Source organism: Chiroxiphia lanceolata, chromosome 3, assembly GCF_009829145.1.
Source record: "Chiroxiphia lanceolata isolate bChiLan1 chromosome 3, bChiLan1.pri, whole genome shotgun sequence".
In the NCBI taxonomy this organism is placed as follows: Eukaryota; Metazoa; Chordata; class Aves; order Passeriformes; family Pipridae; genus Chiroxiphia; species Chiroxiphia lanceolata.
In genome coordinates, this window is record NC_045639.1 from 43,850,864 (window position 1) to 43,869,215 (window position 18,352).

General features: G+C 37.3%; 1 protein-coding gene across 5 annotated transcripts in view; it reads right to left on the bottom strand.

Annotated features, from left to right (window-relative positions):
* SMOC2 (SPARC related modular calcium binding 2) overlaps positions 1–18,352 on the bottom strand; it is a 137,677-nt gene that overhangs the window by 21,706 nt on the left and 97,619 nt on the right. For all 5 annotated transcript variants that reach the window (XM_032684178.1, XM_032684180.1, XM_032684181.1 and 2 more), the window contains one exon: positions 14,826–14,908. In XM_032684178.1, coding sequence (XP_032540069.1) covers positions 14,826–14,908 — 83 coding nt within the window. The remainder of the gene's footprint in view (positions 1–14,825; positions 14,909–18,352) is intronic.

Here is an 18,352-nt window from a genome sequence, read left to right on the forward strand (position 1 = left end):
ACAGCCCAGCTGGTGTTCTAATTATGCTGAAGTATGCTTTACACAAACCTGATAGGAAAACTTGGATCCAGCTCGACTATTAAGGAGGAAAGGAGAGATTTACCAAAAGTTCCTAATTAACTAAGTGTCCTGGCTTGCCAGGGGGTAAAAAACCTCACACGGTATACAGAAAGAAGTCCTTTGATATACATACAGCATAAGATGCATCAATTACATTTTTTCAGAAGCAATCTTCCCATTTTTCTAAGACAAAAGATGCTGAGACACAGTTGTAATGGCTGTAAAGTTAAATTTTCTCTCGCGCTTAAGTACACTCCAATTTGTTAATAGGGTCTGCTTGAGAAATCGGAAAGGTAAGTACACAGAGCAGAGACAAAGAGGTGAAAAATACGGCCATTTCTACTGCTGTACATGGTAATCTACCACTCAGTAGCTTTAAGATGCATGGAAATCATTGATAAATGGAGAGTGTGGATATGCTCAAGGAGTCACATGGTATGTGCAGTGAACCCAGCATGGTGTGAAGCTGTTGAGCTCATCGACACAGCCTGGAGTAACTCTACTCCCGCAGAGGAATGTGTCACACAGTAAACTCTAGGCAAATAATGGAGGCACATACATGTGCCAACACGAAAAGTGGGCTGGTCAGAGCAGTTCATTCCACTTCTGTTGGGGAAATAGTTCAAAACCCCTGCTAGGTCTCACGGACAGGAAAATATAAAAAGAGCTTATTCATCACATCTCGGCCCCAGCCCACACTCATGCCTGAGCAAGCCAGCCTCTGCCATGTGTGGAAGGAGTTGATAGTCTCAAATCATCTCAGCACAGTGGTGCACACAGAGAGTGTCATCCCAAACTCCTGCAACCCCACCAGAATCTGGGATCTGAGCTGTCTCACTCTGGAGCAGGAGAGCAGAGGCAAAGGAACAAATCTCCACTCAAAGGAGTTTTGAGAGCAGAGAATGTGACATCTTCACTCCAGGTCCCCAGGATAAGTTAGTATTCACGATAGATTGAAATACTGACACTACATGAAACCTTCTAACAATACCTGCTACCGAATCTCACTTATTTCTTCCCTTCTGTAAAATAAAAAGCAATAAAAATACTAATGAAAATATCAGAGTTCTCTGTATTGAGCTCTTTGTAGGGATTGGTAGGCATCCTGTCCTAGTTATCAGTGTCCTTTGTACTAATTCAAGCCTGGTTACAGAGAGATTATTTTCAATTCAAAGCAATGAATTAGAAGCAGAATTTGAAATACAGTTTTATAGATGAAGTAAAATAAAAATCTTTAGAGCAAGTAACTGTCATGCATACAATTATAAAGCTACTTTCAAGCAGTTATCTATATAATCATCTGGATGATATCAACTATTGGAAGCATTGACATAATATGTATTTACTTTTTTTTCCCTTAATACAATGACACAATTAATTTTAAATTTCTCATAGAAAAATCACTATTTTCTTAAATTTGTATAGTGCAGTAAACTTGAGAGAGGCTCAGGAAAATTGTGATTTCTTTCTCTAAGTTACATCACAGCAATTCATTACAAACATAGATAGGATACAGCTTGCAGAGTGGGTTCAGTTCAATTCAATACCTGAGAAAACTATTGAGAATATATATGGAATATTTTCATAAGTAGAACCTTTTTATGATCCTTTCATAGGAGGGTAAGTTGAGAGGCATAAGAGGATCTCTGTGTGTATATGTGCATGTTAGTACAAACACAGATTCAAATTTAGGGCTATGTTAGCTATCATATAGACAATTTTAATCTACAGGAATCAGACACACATTATTCCTGTGTGAAAATTGTGGGTTGTGGGTGAAATTAAAAGCACACATTTCCCCCAAGCAAGCACCAGTAGAAACTATTCTACAACATACCATCACAAACCTTGTACAAGTACACATTATTTGGGGAATAAAGAATCCAAAACTCTCTTGTATAAATATTTTAGAGAGTTTGTAAACTTTTTATTAGGAATATTTTTGTATCCTTCCAGCTCTTTCTTTGATACTGTGAATTCAGCTATACAGATTTCAGCAGGAGATAAAAATTCTAACTAATAAAATCCTTCACTAATTAACTTCAAATTGACTTTCTACATTTAAGGCCTAAAAGATCAGTTACCATATATATTGAAAAACATAGTGTATAAACATGTGTTACATATCCTAATGGAAAATCAGGAATCTTTTATTTTCGGTAGTTCAGAGATCCTGTTTCGTGACCATTTAAATACCACTTCTCTGAACTGAAATCACAGGATGGAAATCTCCAGCATATATGAAGGAGTCACTCTTTTGAGTCACTGGTGATCATATTTAGATTCATATATATACAAATAGGTACGCAGCCAATGGAACTTTTTATGATGCCTTCCTGCTTGAAATGGTGAAAATAAGAGAGACACAGCAATAGTAGTAAGTGAGATTGTAGAAACAAATGCCAAATGTAATTTATGTGTTAAATTCAAAATGCTGTATATTCTTTTCACCACTGGATGTATAGTAGACAACATACAGCTAACTACATAGTTGAACATGCCAGTCAACAGCTGTTCCTAGACTCTGTTTTTCTCTTCAGTGAGCTAGGCAAATTTTCAAACTCCGGGTTTATTTTCTGCAAACAAATCTGTCCAGCTCTAGTAAACATTTTCCATTAGAACTCCTGGTGGCTAAAAAGCCTAGAAACTCTGCTTATCAGTACTTTTCCCCATTATAATGTTCACAACACAGAAGGCTCTGTAGTGATCAAGAAATCATCAAAAAAGCTGATGAATATTCACTCTGTTCCTTAAATGAACTTGATTCAATAACCTTTTCTTTGTATTTAACTGTGCTCCAATGCTAGTTTCAAATTGGATCACTACCAGCAAATCTGGATTATGTACTCAAATAACCCAAAATTCAGACTCGTAAGGATGGATTCTGTAACTCTCCAGTTAGGGAACAGGAGTAATACCCCGGGACTGAAAAACCCTGACTTTGCTCTGGTTTTGAGTGCCTGAGTCTCATTTAACAAACAGAGACTACATATCACGTAGAATATCAAGGGTTATGGAACAACCTAAACCTTCGTCCTACAAACAGTTATGCCTGGGCTTAACTTTACAACCACATGTAAAAGTTTCTTTGATTTTAATGGAACTAAGCACAAGAATGTGAGTAACTGTTTGCAGGATCAGGGTTCAGCAGGTCATGGATTGTATTTTAGGAATATTTACAATGAATTGCTTGTGGATGACTTACAGAGTAAGAGGCTTTACCAGAAGACATTTCTAGATAGCAAAGAAATTCAAGAACATCGTAAGTGTAAAGGGCAAAATTTGTGATTAATTCATGTCCCGAAATTACTCATGGATTTTTGCCATATGCTAACATCAGGAATCTATGAACAGTAGCACTCCTGCTGAGCTATAGAGAAGAAACTTTCTGAACCTTGTGAAGCATTCTGAATCCTTTGAAAGAATTCCCAGATGTTTGTATGGAGTAATTTCATTTCCTCCTTGGGGGTCTCAGTTGTGAAGGCCTAGAATTTGTATTTAACCAAGGAATAACATCATTTAAAAACCACTGAGGTAGTCTAGTATACACTGTCATTGTTGTGAACAACAATATTTGTTCTACATCTCTTCACTGAGTACAGAAAAATGCATTCTCTGCTGTCTAAATACCTGATGCGAAAAAGGACCTGGAGGAAAGCCAGCTGGCATAGGCTCAGCCAGTATGAAATGGAGGTGACACATGCTGGCAGACTGAAGCACTTTGAGGAATTGGAAGAAACTTTCACTGCCTCTCCAGTTGATGGCATCTATCCACCCATTGTCCAAGTGGCTTTACAGTCAGCTAGGCTGCAAATTTTCCAGGCATCATTTTGTTATTTTGTGTTTGCACAGTGCCCAGAATGCCGGGATCCCAGACTGTACAACTATAAACTACCAAGATACAAAAAATTAACAATATTAACCACAGAGACTTCCCAAGCTCATCTCTGGTTCCAGGTTCTCCATGTTAATAGTAGCAGGGATGGCATCCTCTATCTGTGGCTGCACCAAGGCTGCAGCAGTTTCTCACAAAGGCATAGCATGCAAAGTTAATCATGTTTTTGATCTAGTATTACTAGGGGGACATAATCGGGCATTATCTTTGAGCCTCACTTGGAAATTAAGTTCAATAATGATATTTTACTTTGTAAAATAAAGCTAACCTCAGTGAGACCATGCAACACTGACTTTGCCTCTTAGACTGGTGATCAGTTCCACTGGTCTTTTTAGGTAAGCCGTGCTGATATTTAGAAAATGTGAGCATTGAATGGAAACTGTGATTGTCAGAGACAGCCTTTTTCTCAAAAGAGATGAACAAAGTAATCTCTTTTTTTTTGCAGACGGCTAAATATTTTGCATGACAGTGCATGCGAGACTCTTTCAGTGGTCTTCAAGTACATGATGTTATTCCTTAGTTTAATAGTACATCTAGGCCTTCACAACTGAGAGCTCATGAGGGAGAAATTTTTTAGCCTTTTGCAATAGGCTAAAATAAAAATATTTTCTTCAGAAAAATATACCTACTGATGAGAGATCAGAGAATCAACAATTTTGACTACACCTTGATAATTTTCCTTGGCAAATGAACTAGACTCATTGCTTGACACTTTCAGTCACTACTCATCAGCCAAAATTGATGTTATTTCTGTATTACGCATTAAGTTACTCAAAACATTAGGAAGTGTGAAGTCTTGCAGTGGCTTAATTTTTCACAAGCCCTACCCTCATAACACTGCATTTCAAAAAGTCACTATTTGATACAAAACACAAAATTTCTATGGTGGTTTATTATAAGTACAGGATATTTTCAAAGTTGATGGGAACAGAAAATCCCATTGAACTCACTGTGAAAATTGGAACACTTCTCCAAGTGACTAAACACAAGGAATAAATGCCTAACCATTGCTGTTCCCTCTCAAAATATAGCTGCAGATATATGTTCAATCTGAAATGAAAATATTTATTTTTCCCTGTCCAGAAATTAAACATGAGAGCTGTTTCTGCCACATAATAAAGGAGAACTTGTATCCAGGTATGAAAACACAACAAAACAAGACATTCATTTTGAAGGGAACAGTGTTACAAATCCACCACATGTTTTTATTCAGATGTTTTTATATCAGATTATAAAGGAGACGCCCTATACCATGTGCCTTTGAGGAAATACTGTCTTATTATGCGACTCCCACTCACTGTCATGATAAGGTTCAGGTGTCATTTTTCATTATGATTACAGCCCTGGCAGACTAAAAGGTTTTTGCCTTTTCCATTCAGTCATATGAGTTTTCCCTGACAGCTTTCAGATTGCAAGACGATAATGATTGTAGGCATTCTGGCAGAAAACACTGAGGTTATTCTATATCAATCTTCCCCTCTCATGCTGTTTTTTTTCTACTGCTCACCCAAGAGCTGCAATCCAGTTGCTTCAAGTTATTATGAGATATCTCTCCTACATCTTCACTGTACCAGAGATTATTTCAAGATTTTTCAAAAACATTTCTTGAAGATTAGTAACTTTAAGAATGCAGCATCAAAGTTTATTCAGTTAGGACAAATATTTTAATCCCTTTTAGGTTTCAATGTGATCAAAGTTTTACTCTGCTTATGCTACGATTTTATGCTGCACACAGAGAATACCTCAGTATCTACAGTCATGAGAGCTCTTTTAAAAGAATCTGTGGTATTTTCACTGTAAACCTTAGATTTCTTTTGGAGGAGAGTAAGTATCTTGATTTTCTTAGTAGTCACATGTATTTTCTGCAGAGTTCTTGTTAAAAGAAACAAAGCCATTTAACATGTACTGTTTTGCTCTGTTTTTTGGATTTCTTGATTTGGTTAATCTCTGCATTGAAACATTTCACATAAATTCACTTCTTTTTTTTTTTGGTATTAAAAGAAAATCAAAGATAAAAGGGGAGTAAATATAATATTATGGATTAAATGTATGAATTTAAATGTATAGAGAAATTAAAAGTAGGAAATAAAATATCTTTCTGAAATGCAATTTTTAGCTTCACCAAAGCTTTATGGTAAAAAATCTTTCACAGTTTATTGCTTCTTGTTGATGGGAAATCAAATATTTTTATGCATATGTATTTCTACATATATATATAATATATGTATGTATTCCATCTAAAATAATAATTTCCCTGGTAAAGATGGAAGAAAAGGGTCCATCTTTATCAGAATCAATGGCAAAATCATAAAGTGTGGAGGGCAGCATTTCTCTGCATGTTTGCATCACTGACAAGTGAACCAAAACACCTTCATGAGGGTCAGTGGAACTTTCTGACATACACTCAGACTTAGGAAAGGCTTAGATGGGGGAAAGCATCCTCTCACTTATTCACTCTCTGGCCAAGAAGGCATAAAACACAATAAGAAACTCAATTCAAAAACGCTGGAGCAGACACAGCCATGGTATGACTCTTGTGTGTCAAGTTCCTGGGAAGCCAGCCAGACACAGGAAAATGTTCTCCCTTTCTGGGCATGTTCTCTGGGAGGTGCCCCACTGCTCACGCTGACAGTAACGGACCCAATGGAAAAGAGCAGCACAACAGGTAGGGCTGCTGTCTTTAAAAATGCGTTTGTCTGGAAAAGGAGGACAGTAACCAGTGAGGTGAGTGATGCCTAAAGGCATCATGAGAAACAGAATTTATATTCTTTGGCATAGTCAAATGCTGAGAAGCAAATTACGTCAGTATTTATTAGTCCTGATACAGCCCTTTAAAATAAACATTAAGTTTTTGGTTAATACAAACTAGAGTGATGAATGAAATGCTACTGCTGAGCCAGTAGTATCACCTTTAATTAGCAAGCTTTTCTCTTGTTAGCTATGAAACAGCTGTGTCTTTCACTGGCATTTTACTAGCAGCACAGATGCTTTTACTGTAATTTTTATAGACAAATTCACACACAGCTGAAAGATACAGCAGCTCTTAGGCTGTATGCTTGAGATTTTTTCTTGTTTCAGATATTAATATTTCTGCTTGGGTTTGGGGGGGGCTTAATCATTTTGATAAGAAATTACTACAAACTGAGGCAAAAATAAAGCAACAGTGGCCAGACCATTAGTTGTTAAATCACGATGGGAAGATGGACAGAAGAGGATGTGAAGGAAATAAATATGATCCACATAGCCTTGAAAAATAACTTTCAGGACTGGAGCAGGCCCTCTGGAGCAAAATGCCCACCAGGAGACTAAAATATGCTCATACAGCCAGACAATAGGGTAATAATATTGAAGTTACTAAATGCAAAAGCCCAAGGAAACTCTTGCAGGTTTAAGAGACAGAGTCCTCTTTTGAATTTCAACTGCTCTGAAGCCATACTAGTGGTTCAGTACTTACTGCTGCAGATCTCCCTCTTTGTATGGAGGCTTGACCCATAGAGCTATGTAGTGGTGAGGAGTACTGCCTCTGCCCTACCCCCTCCTCAGGCCACCACTACATACACTAGAGGAGATAGCAACTGTTTTAGGAGGGGAAGTAGCAATTTCCCTTCCTCCTCTAGCACCACAGAACTGAGAAGGAGCATTCCTGGCCCTCCAGCACCCCTCTGCACAGAACCACAGCACCATCGAAGTCGAAAGAGACCTTCAAAACCATCTAGTCCAATCATCAATTTATCACCAACCTAACCATCCACAAACCGTATGCCTAAGTGCCACATCCAGACATTTCTTAACACTTCCAGAGACAGTGACTCCACCACCTCCCTGGGCAGCTTACTTCAATGCCAAAACAGTCTTTCAGTGCAAATTTTTTTCAAATATTTAATCTGAAATTCCCCAGATGCAACATCAGGCCATTTCCTCTCATCCTCTCGCTTGAGACACAACAGAAGAGACTGACCTCCACCTCACTAGAGCTTCCTTTCAGGTAGTTGTAGAGAGCAATGAGGTCTTCCCTGAGACTCCTCTTCTTCAGGCTAAACATCCCCAGCTCCCTCAGCTGCTCCTCACAAGACTTGTGCTCCAGACCCTTCACCAACTTTGTTCCTCTTCTCTGAGGAACAGAGTGGGCACACTCCAGCACCTCAAACTCTTTCTTGTTGTGAGGGGACCAGAACTGCACATAGGACTTGAGGTGTTGTCTCACTAGTGCTGAGTACAATGGGACTATCATTTCTCTAGTCCTGCTGGCCGCATTATTCTTCATACAGGCCAAGATGTCATTGGCCTTCTTGACCATCTGGGTATACTGCTGACTTATATCCAGCCAGCTGTCAAACAGCACCCCCAAGTCCCTTTCTGCTGAGCAGGTCTCAAGCCACTCTTCCCCAAGCTTATATCGATGCACAGGGTTGTTGCGACACAAGTGCAGGACCTGGCACTTTGCCTTTTTGAATCCCATGCAGTTGTCCACAGCCCATGGATCCAGCATGTCTAGATCCCTCTGCAGAGCCTTCCTATGCTTCATCAGATCAGCACTCGCACCTAATTTGGTGGCATCTGGGAACTTACTGAGGATGTACTCGATTCTCTCATCCAAATCATAGATAGAGATGTTAAACAGGACTGACCCCAGTATTGAGCCCTGGAGAACACACTAGTGACCAGTCACCAACTGGATTTAGTTTCATTGTCTACTACTCTCTGGGCCCAGTCATCCAGAGAGCTTTTAACCTAGTGAAGACTGCACCTGTCCAAGCCATGAAAAGCCTCAATTTATCCAGGAGAATTCTGTGGAAGATGGTGTCAAAGGCTTTATTGAGGTCTAAATACTCAACAGTCATAGCCTTTCCCTCATCTACTAAGCAGGTCACCTTCTCATAGAAGGTGATCAGGTTGCTCAAGCAGTGTGTGCTTTCATAAACACAAGCTGGCTGGGCCTGGCCTCCTAGTTGTCCTGCATGTGCTGTGTGATGGCACTCATGACAATCTGCTCCATGACCTTCCCTGTTGCAAAAGTTAGGCTGACAGGCCTGTAGCTCCCCAGATCATCCTTCCGACTGTTCTTGAAGATGGGTGTTACATTTCCAAATTACCACTCAACTGGGACTTCTCCAGTTAACCACAACTGCAAGTAAATGATTGAAAAGGACTTTACAAGCTCTCTTGCCAGGTCTCTCGTTACTGTCAGGTGCATCCTTTCTGGGCCCACAGAATTATGGGTGTCTAATTGGCAAAGCAGGTCACCAATCCCTCGTGGATTATAGGGGCTTCCTTCAGCTTCCATTGCTAACTTCTAGCTCTGGGAGTTGCCCCTTGCTGTTGAGCCTCATGTCCTCTCTGCAGACCTCACCATGCTCCAGGCAGGTCCCCTCCACCAACTTGTCATGCAGCTGTTCAGTTCTGCCATCCCTGCCATGAAAGTTCACACCAGCTTTGCTCCATTTTTTGGTCGTAGTTTAAGCACTTCACTAGGCAAGTCTGCTCCATAAAGAGTCTTTTTGCCAAGAACCTTTTGGTACATAAAGCAGCGCAGGGCTCAGGATGATGGTTATAGACTCATTCAAAACAGCTGCAAACTTGAAATTATTGGTTGACAACTTGGAGCTTTAAGATTCAATAGCAGAAAGGGGTATTTTGAATATTAACTCATGCAGCCAAAAAGCTGGTTACATTATAAAAATATAATTCTTTTAAATCACAGCTCAGCGGAGACAGTTACATGCCAATTGACCTAACAATTTGAAGCTCATGGGAAGGCAGGCATGTGTATATAACCTGCATTATACCTTAACCGATACCTTTAAAAAAGCACAAAGTTTTCAGTCATTCAAATGTTTAAGAAATGTGAAGTAGGTAAGATTAGTTTCTACTTGGTACTGGTACCAGACTACACAGAGGAAACAGAGAAAGCAAGATGAGGCAGGACAGTAGAGGTACCTTACCATTTTAGCTGAGAAATAGTCTGGCACCTTATGAAATCTGACATGTTAATGGTCAAAACTGGAACCACTATATAACAGAATGTACCTCAAAAGGAAAAGCAGTTAAGCTTCTATCACTTTCTTTTTTTTTAAAGGTGCCTTTAAGTGAAATACTTCACATGATGGTTGTTTGACTGTGGGTCTTGCATCATCGTGGTTTGAGTGTTTCCAACTATTTGTCTTTAACTTTGGAAAAAGAAGATGCACTGCCAACAACCAAAAGTAAACAGTATTTATCCATACATAATTCACCCATACCTTAAATCATGAGTTTTGCTCCACGAAACATAAACTGTTCAGAGTCAGTGCAGGATTACCCAATCAGAAACAATAAATAAAGCCATTACAACAGGAAGAAAACTGGGCAGTTAGAATACATTTGTTTCTCTTAAGTAACACAAATATGAAATAAACAGATGAATTAAACAGCTCTCATGCATGATTTGCAGCAGAAAATATTAACTGCTTGAATGACAAGGTTAAACTAAGCTTACAAAAGCCCCTAGGACAAAACAGTAGCTGACTCATTAGTAGGCTATGAAATTAGAAAACAATCTGCAGGTCACATTAAAGGAAGGGGTTTAAGAGTTGTTTTTTTGGGTTTTTTTGTTGTTAAGTAAGTTGATTCACTATGCAGGGGACTTGCATTAAGTCATTTCAACTTAGTAATGTTTTTTAATGTTCTAAGCTTGTCCTAAATTGTAGACCACCACAGTACCAACACAATGATTAGCAGAGTTTAGGCCCTTCATGCAAAGCACTGAGTTTTGGGTTTGTGCCGTGGGGAGGAGGGGCATGGTCTATACTCTTGTCCAAATATAAGATTCAAAATCTGTCCTCATAAAGGCTGTGCAAACTAATTTGGATCCTTCTTGTGCCATTGACTAAACCCTAGACAGTAAAAAATGAATCCTTTCAGACGCTTATTAACTCAGTGCTATCAAAACCCCAAAATACTACATCTTGTTTTGAGAAATGCTCTAGAATCAAAAATTGTAATGAGAAGCATCTGAAATAAGGAATTGCCAGAAAGGACAAAAATAGGAGTGAAATGCTGATTTTATTTCAGCAGTAGAAATCTACAGTAACTTTTAATGCAGCAGATGCATTCTACTGGATTCCAGCTTGGTAAATGAGATCAGCATTAAGGAAAACTAAATATTCAACAGTGAAGAGCTATGCTATTTAGAGAAAATAGAAAAGGGAGACTTTCAGGGTTTTAGTAGATTGACAATGAATCTACAACCAAGTCAGTAGATTGTATTACTGTTACAGTTTATGAGGCACTGTCATTTCCAGACTATAGTTTCCCCTGCCAAATTATCCCTTTATATGAAAGGAACTATCACAACTGTAGGGACTTAAAAAAAACATATTATGTTAAAGAAAAGGAGAAACTTAAACAAACCAAAATGAAATGTAAACAAAATTAGCAATCTTATTCAAAGCCACAAAACTATAACAACACAGTAAAGTCTGAAAGTCTGAAATGCCAGCTCGGCATTGTGTCCCCCACTGAAACTTTTGAGCCATTTACTCATTTTTTATTGGGTTTTGGTTTTCTTTCCTTCACAAAAGATAAGGGTACTTCTAATTAAAAAATATTGTGTGAGCAAAATGACTTTTCCCATAATACTTGAAAAAATTTTTCAATTACTTTTCGAATTTCAGGTCTGAGTAATGAAAATTATATTACAGGAAAAACAGATAAATTCCCAGGTTAAATAAGAATACAAAAATCTTAAACCATACAAAGGATTATCCAAAGTTTATCCAGCCCTCACACATAGAGGAGCCTAAAACAGAGACTTCTTGCATTCAATGCATACTTTTTAAACAAGAAGATTTGCCCATGAGGCAAATTATCTGAGTAGTCTGCACTCAGTATGCTAGCATGTCTTGCTCTCCTACATATCAAAGTCCCTTTATCCAGATTGCTTACAGCAGAGGCCAGACTAGCTTTATGAACAGGTAGCCTACCCACTGTATCAAACTGGGGTGCATGTACCCCAGGAAAGGCACAGCTGAAGTGCAGGAAGAAAATATTTTTTGCACTATTAATAGATTACATTAAAAAAAAAAAGTTATGGTTATTTCATCCTTTTTTCAACTTCTGTATTTGCACATGTTTTACAATGTACTTAATTTATTATTACAGTAGTACATATATATATAATTTACTAATAGATATACACTTATTGCGGACATGTGTTTAAAAATATTTTACTGATTATTAAAAAGTAGCGAATACATATAATGCTTGAGAATACCTTCATCCACAGACCCAGCCTGAAAAATTACAGTTTCAGCAACTGATGTTTCTTAAGCTTGGTTGAATTTGACCTATCACCACTCCTGATTTTAGGAAAATACAGCAGCATCTACACCTCATTCCATCATACTATATGTTTAGTAGCCTTCATGCTATACCTTTCTAAATGCTCTTGATCAGCTTGTGTATAAAGCTGATTACTGAAACCAGTAATCCAAAACTATGAGGAAAAAAAATTCAAGACTCTTTACAGAATATGTCAGTTCATCACAGGGCTCCCATTTTACTGTATAACACAGAGGAGAACAAAAGGTCAAAATACGAGTGTTTGAAAACTCTGACTATGAGAAAAGTAAAAAACCCTTCCGTTTCCCCAGTATGTGACGTTCTCTAGACTCCTTTTTGAGTTCATTTTCATTATCTTGCAATAACTAGTTTCTGAGAAGGATCATAAACACAAGTAACCTCAGAAAAATGCTTTGGCTTTAAAAAAACAACTAGAAATCTAATGGGAAGAATTATTATTGTGTAATTTCCAGCCCAAACTAAGAGATACAGGTGGCTTGGATCGTCCTTACAAACATCAGATTAGCCTTCAGTTTCAGATGTTTTATATTAGGTTAGCCTTAGGATTTGAAGACATATTCTTAGCTCAGTTTAAATCAGTGGGAATTTTGTTGTAGACTCCAAGGTACCCTTACCTTCCACAATTCTGCCTTAACAAGATATCAGTGCTTGCCAAAAATTGTATCTTGATTTATTTGCAAAATATTTCTAAAAACATTTGTCTTAATATGTAATGGGTTCAAACTTTCAGGTGGTATAAACCAGTGTAGTTCGAGAACTATGCCAATTTAACCCACTTGAGGATCTTCTGGTGGGGTTTATCCCATTTAAGATCACTCATAGCAGTAAAGTAATTAATTTTAAAATCTTCCTTGTTTTACACAGCAGGCAGTCACAGCGGTTTCACCCAGGGCTACTACATTTTTTGTGGCTATAGTCTTCAAAACAAGCAAACCCATCCTTTCAAAAATGTATAATTCCTTAAAAATAAGCATGCAATTAACCTACTTTATTCTTTATTCAGTCCTGGCACCACTGAGAAATTATATGTTATATTTAAATATAGACGATGCAAATATGCTTTTACAAGACTGTTTACAATAGAAACTTTGAGTAACACTGGTTCATTTCTACTAAAAAGTTGGCACTGTATCTTGATTTTGGATAAATATTTATTACTGTGCTGTACAAAAGCATTACCAATTTAGATAAGAAATAGAAATGTGAAATCTTAAAAACCTTCACCTGCCCATCCTCTCTCTAAGATTCCATCTAGCAAATGCTCTTCAAAATTTTTAGCAAAAGGTAGGAGTGTTCAGAAAGTGATATCTTTTACTACAAAACTTGTTTCTTCAGCTTCTGCTCTGCTATAGTCTCTTCTGAGTCAAGCTCTTTTCACTCAGAAAAAAATACATAAAATAAAGTAATTATCCAAGCCTGTAACTATGCAAGTGCTGTGTGAAATAAATTGTCAAAGATGGTTAACTTTCCATCGGTTTCCATGGAGTAAGGATTGTAAAATAGCATAAAATAATTTAGGTTGGAAAGGACCCTTGAAGGTCATCTTGTCCAACCCCCCTACAAGAAGCAGGTCATCTTCAACTAGATCAGAATGCTCCAGCCTGATCATGAATGTCTCCAGGGAGAGGGCATCCAACATTTCTCTGGGCAATGTTTCACGACCCCCATCATAAAATATTTCATCCTTATATCTAATCTGAATCACTCTCTTTTGGTTTAAAACCGTTACCCCTTTTCCTATCACAAGAGGCCCTGCTAAGAAGTTTGGTTTCATCTTACCTATAAGCCCTCTTTAAGTATTGAAAGGCTGCAATAAGGTCCAAAATATTTTCTCAAATTATTACTGAAACTCCTGCTAACTTCCATGAAGTTACAACAGCAGTAAGTAACTTCAGTAAGCAAGTACCAACTGGCAAAATGATGGATAAACATCATCACTCTGACTGTCACCAAATATGCATCTGCCACTAAGTTTCACATGTCTGAGGATTTATGTGGCACATATATCGCTGAACTCCGTGCTTATAAAAAGTGTAACATTTATAAAAATGCTAATAAACAAAAAGGTTTTCTTTTACAACAGAGAAGAATAAAAATATATTATTCCAAGGTAAACTAACAAGGATACTCTTAGAAAAAAGTAAGGAAAATGATACATGTTTTTGACTGATTTGAAGACAGAGGCCAATTTCCCATGAATTTTGCTAGAACAAGGATTATGAATTGTGGTCCAGGTTATTCTAGATGTATTTGCTGATTTCCCTAATACAACAACAGCAAGGAATAATTCCAGAAAGTAAATGTGACTGCCACTAAACTAGAGAAAAATGAGCCTTACTTTCTCCGACAACATCCCAAGACCCATACTGACACACTTTGCTCCAAAGTCAAAGACTTCAGTCAGTGGCAAATCAATATAGTGATATCTAAAAGATACACTGTTTTGATATAGGATAAGAAATTGTTTTTTAATTTGCTACAGTGAATAAACAAAGTATTGAGTGCACAAACCTAAATCGATTTCACTGACCTTGAAGCTGGCGTCCTCTGTACAAATCCTTTGTTTTTGTTGGGTGAGCTCTGGCACCATTATCACATTTAGGTTGTTCATACCTAAAGAACAAACAGGGAGAGAATAAAACCGGCCAAGGTTAATTTGATTCAGGAGGAATTTACTTCCAAATTTGTAGTCCAAACAAAACTCGTACCTTCTTATATTCAGGGAATTATCCTGCTTTTCACTCAGAAGGGTGATGCAAACTTATCTACCTATTTTTCACTTACCTCAAAGAAACCACCACATCTTTGTTCTCCCAGGGTTGATGTCAAAGTAAAAAAATATTATCTATTCCAAAGGTCATTCTACAGGGCAGAAAACTAAAGAACTGTTACAAATTAATTTATAATAAAAAATTATTTTGAAAAATACACCAAAGAAAACAAAAAAATCAAAAAAAGGTAAGGCTGTCTCCCCCACCTACAAAACCAAAAAGACGTAAACAATATGACAAACAGTATTCATGCTGGGAAACACCAGAAAAGCAATTTCAAAATCACAGCAAGGCAAGTACTCTACTTAGATACTACTGCAGCTCTAAAACCATGTGCTACTGTATCCTCTCAAAAAAAATAAAAAAAAAATTAAGTAAGAAAGACTAGCCATAAACAGCTAACTTTTCGAACAAGAGTGAAGAATTGATAGGATTTCTACCAGAAGGGAATTGGTCTGAAACTGCTCAAATGAATGGTGAAAAACACTAAATCTCCACCTGCTACTGAAATATTCTGATTCTTCTACGCTTAGTTTACTTAAAGTCACTTTGTTCATTGAATTGGTAACAAGAAACTGTGCTATTTGTACTTCCAATAAACGTTGACTTATGCAACACCACTTGGAATATCTTTTATGCAAGACCGGGGGACATGGGAGCATCTGATGCTGAATCTCACCTTTTTTTTATGTCTCACTGTCATTGCATCGCAGTTTTTAAGTCAGATCAACAGAATCCCTTTCTGAAAAATTTTACTGTCATATTCTCCTATTCTGGCTGGAAGTTGCAGAATTTAGCATGCAGCATTTCAGACAAAGTTTCAATTCTGAGATAAACACACTTACTAATATGAATTGCGTCCACGTGCATGTGTGTGCACATACATGCCTGTTCACTGATTCTAGATTCTTTCATGTTTTATATAACCAAAATTCCACTGTTCTAAGTCTATCAAAATGACATTTACTGAGTGGGACACTAAAATGTCTAATTAAAATATACTAATCCAAACTTTTTAGAACATAATATTCTTTCTAAAAACATTAAATGGTAGCTATGTCCTGGGTCCAGGCCAGACTGCTCCTAAGAGCAATGCCTAAATATTTTGATCTTAATTATCAGGCAGCATAAAAAAAAAACAATATTATTTTTCCGTTGAGGGTTTAATATATTTCTACATCATCTGATGAAACTGACCACTGGTTCATCAAATTCTATCTGCTGTAAGAAGGTACAGTGCTGTTTTTAGGGTCATGGGAGCGCTAGAGACTCTTTTTTTTACCTCAAGAATGGTAGGCATAGAAGGTGCTTTGATAGCGTGGGTTGAATTCAGATACCTGATGGATGACCAATCAGCCAAGGAAACAGTGAAAGGGAAATTAGTGAGCAATACTCACTAATGCAGTATCTGGCAAACAGCCTGGTCCCCGATTAATCTGATACCTGACTACATTCCCCCCATCCTCTTCCATTAGTGTTTCTGCTCTGTGCCTACATTTTATTTTTTGGCCTCTACTCTTCTACTCTTTTGGCTTACATTTTTGTTAAATACAAGTGTAGTTCATAATATACAAACTAAATTTATTAAAGCCCAATAGGTGTTAAATACTTAAATGTCAAAGATCTATGTTTAAGTCTTTAAAGCAACTGAAGAAAGAAAATGAGTCATTAGAAATTTACCGTGCAGTAACAGCCATAGTAAAAACAGATAAGAAAAACAGACTTGCCCCAGTTTTCATGGAGAAAGAATGGGAAAGGGATAGCATGTCAGAATGGAGCACTGTCAGGTTAAAAATAATGTAGTCAAAAGACATCCCAAGTTACTCTTTTGAATTTTAAAGGGGAAAGAATCCCTACAAGTGAATGTATATCTGGTATTGGCAAGGACTTACGAAGGGTGTTTTGTACCTCTGATCAGTCTGCTGGGAAGCATTGAGATTTACTGATGTGTAAAAGTAGCACAGGATGGAGGCTTTCACAGGGATTCTACAGTGTAGGTAGCCTCACAAAACAGATGATTTACGATCTTTTTTTAAGTTTAGAGAATCTTGTGCAAGTGGATTGGGGATTACTTTTCATATGGTCCTAATTGCTAAAAAGTCCCATATGAGAACACAGCCTCATGGCCCCCACTGAACAAAAAAGGCTGAGAATCATGCTGTGATACCCAAGAGGCATTCAGAGCCAGCTGGTGAGGATCATACTGATAAGCCTTTTGGGAGGATAGTTGTTTTTACCCTTTAAATGCATTACTTCCTTTTAATTAGATGGATATTTTCCCTAGGTTTTCATAAAATCCAGACTTATACCACAACTTCACCTATTTCTTTTGAGCTTTACTGTTTTAAATGTCCTAGAGTGGTTCTTCATTGACATATCTTTATTTTAACTCTAGGATGAGATTATTTTTTCTGAAAAATAATTATTTGTCTTTTTTTCAGATGACAGTGTATTAGAAGTTGAATGAGTATTAATAACATCTCTTCATTTTGGGGGTCTTATTTAATGTGACTAACTTTATTTATTGTGCTATTCAGAGCCTTATGATTTGACAAATATCCTCATGAATACTTTCAAAAGAAACAACATGCAAAATGCTAAGCTGTTCTGGCAATAGCTTCCCAGATTTGTCTTTTATTGTTGTCCCTTAGTGATTTAATCGATAGTTGCAGAACAGAGATTCCAGTATGCTATGCATCCATATTGTTACCAGGAGTGTTTATGCTATCAGTTCCTGCAGTACCATTTTAACACCTTTTAATTTCTATTTTGCAGTGGAAAACTGAAAGATAGTACACCCAGTTTTGCACAAGCTCCTGGTTCTTTAAACTAGAAAAGACTTACATGTTCACTCTTTCCATTCTATAAAAAAGAATTGCAAAAAGACAACTGTATAATCCTTGTCATATTCTGATCCCCCTTTACTTCCCTCTGCCAGAGAAAAAAAGTTTAATTTTATCAATACAGAAAAATAAAAAAGAAATAATTTATGGGATTCCAGCCCACCTAAATCTTTCTCAGAAATGAGGTCTAGACATTCCTCTTAAACTCCCGGCAGTAATTCCACCTGCTTGTTTACCAAGACTGTAGATTCCTAAATACACCAGTCATTCTTTATTTAGTATGAAATTCCTAAAACTGAGTACTCTACTTACCCATCTGTGCTCAGAAATGTCCTCTCAGGGGATATTATTAAATATTACTTCCTCAGAGCTTTATTGAAAACTGCCTATAAGTCCAATAAAGATGAACAAATTAGGAATGGTCAAGACCACAGCAGCTGATC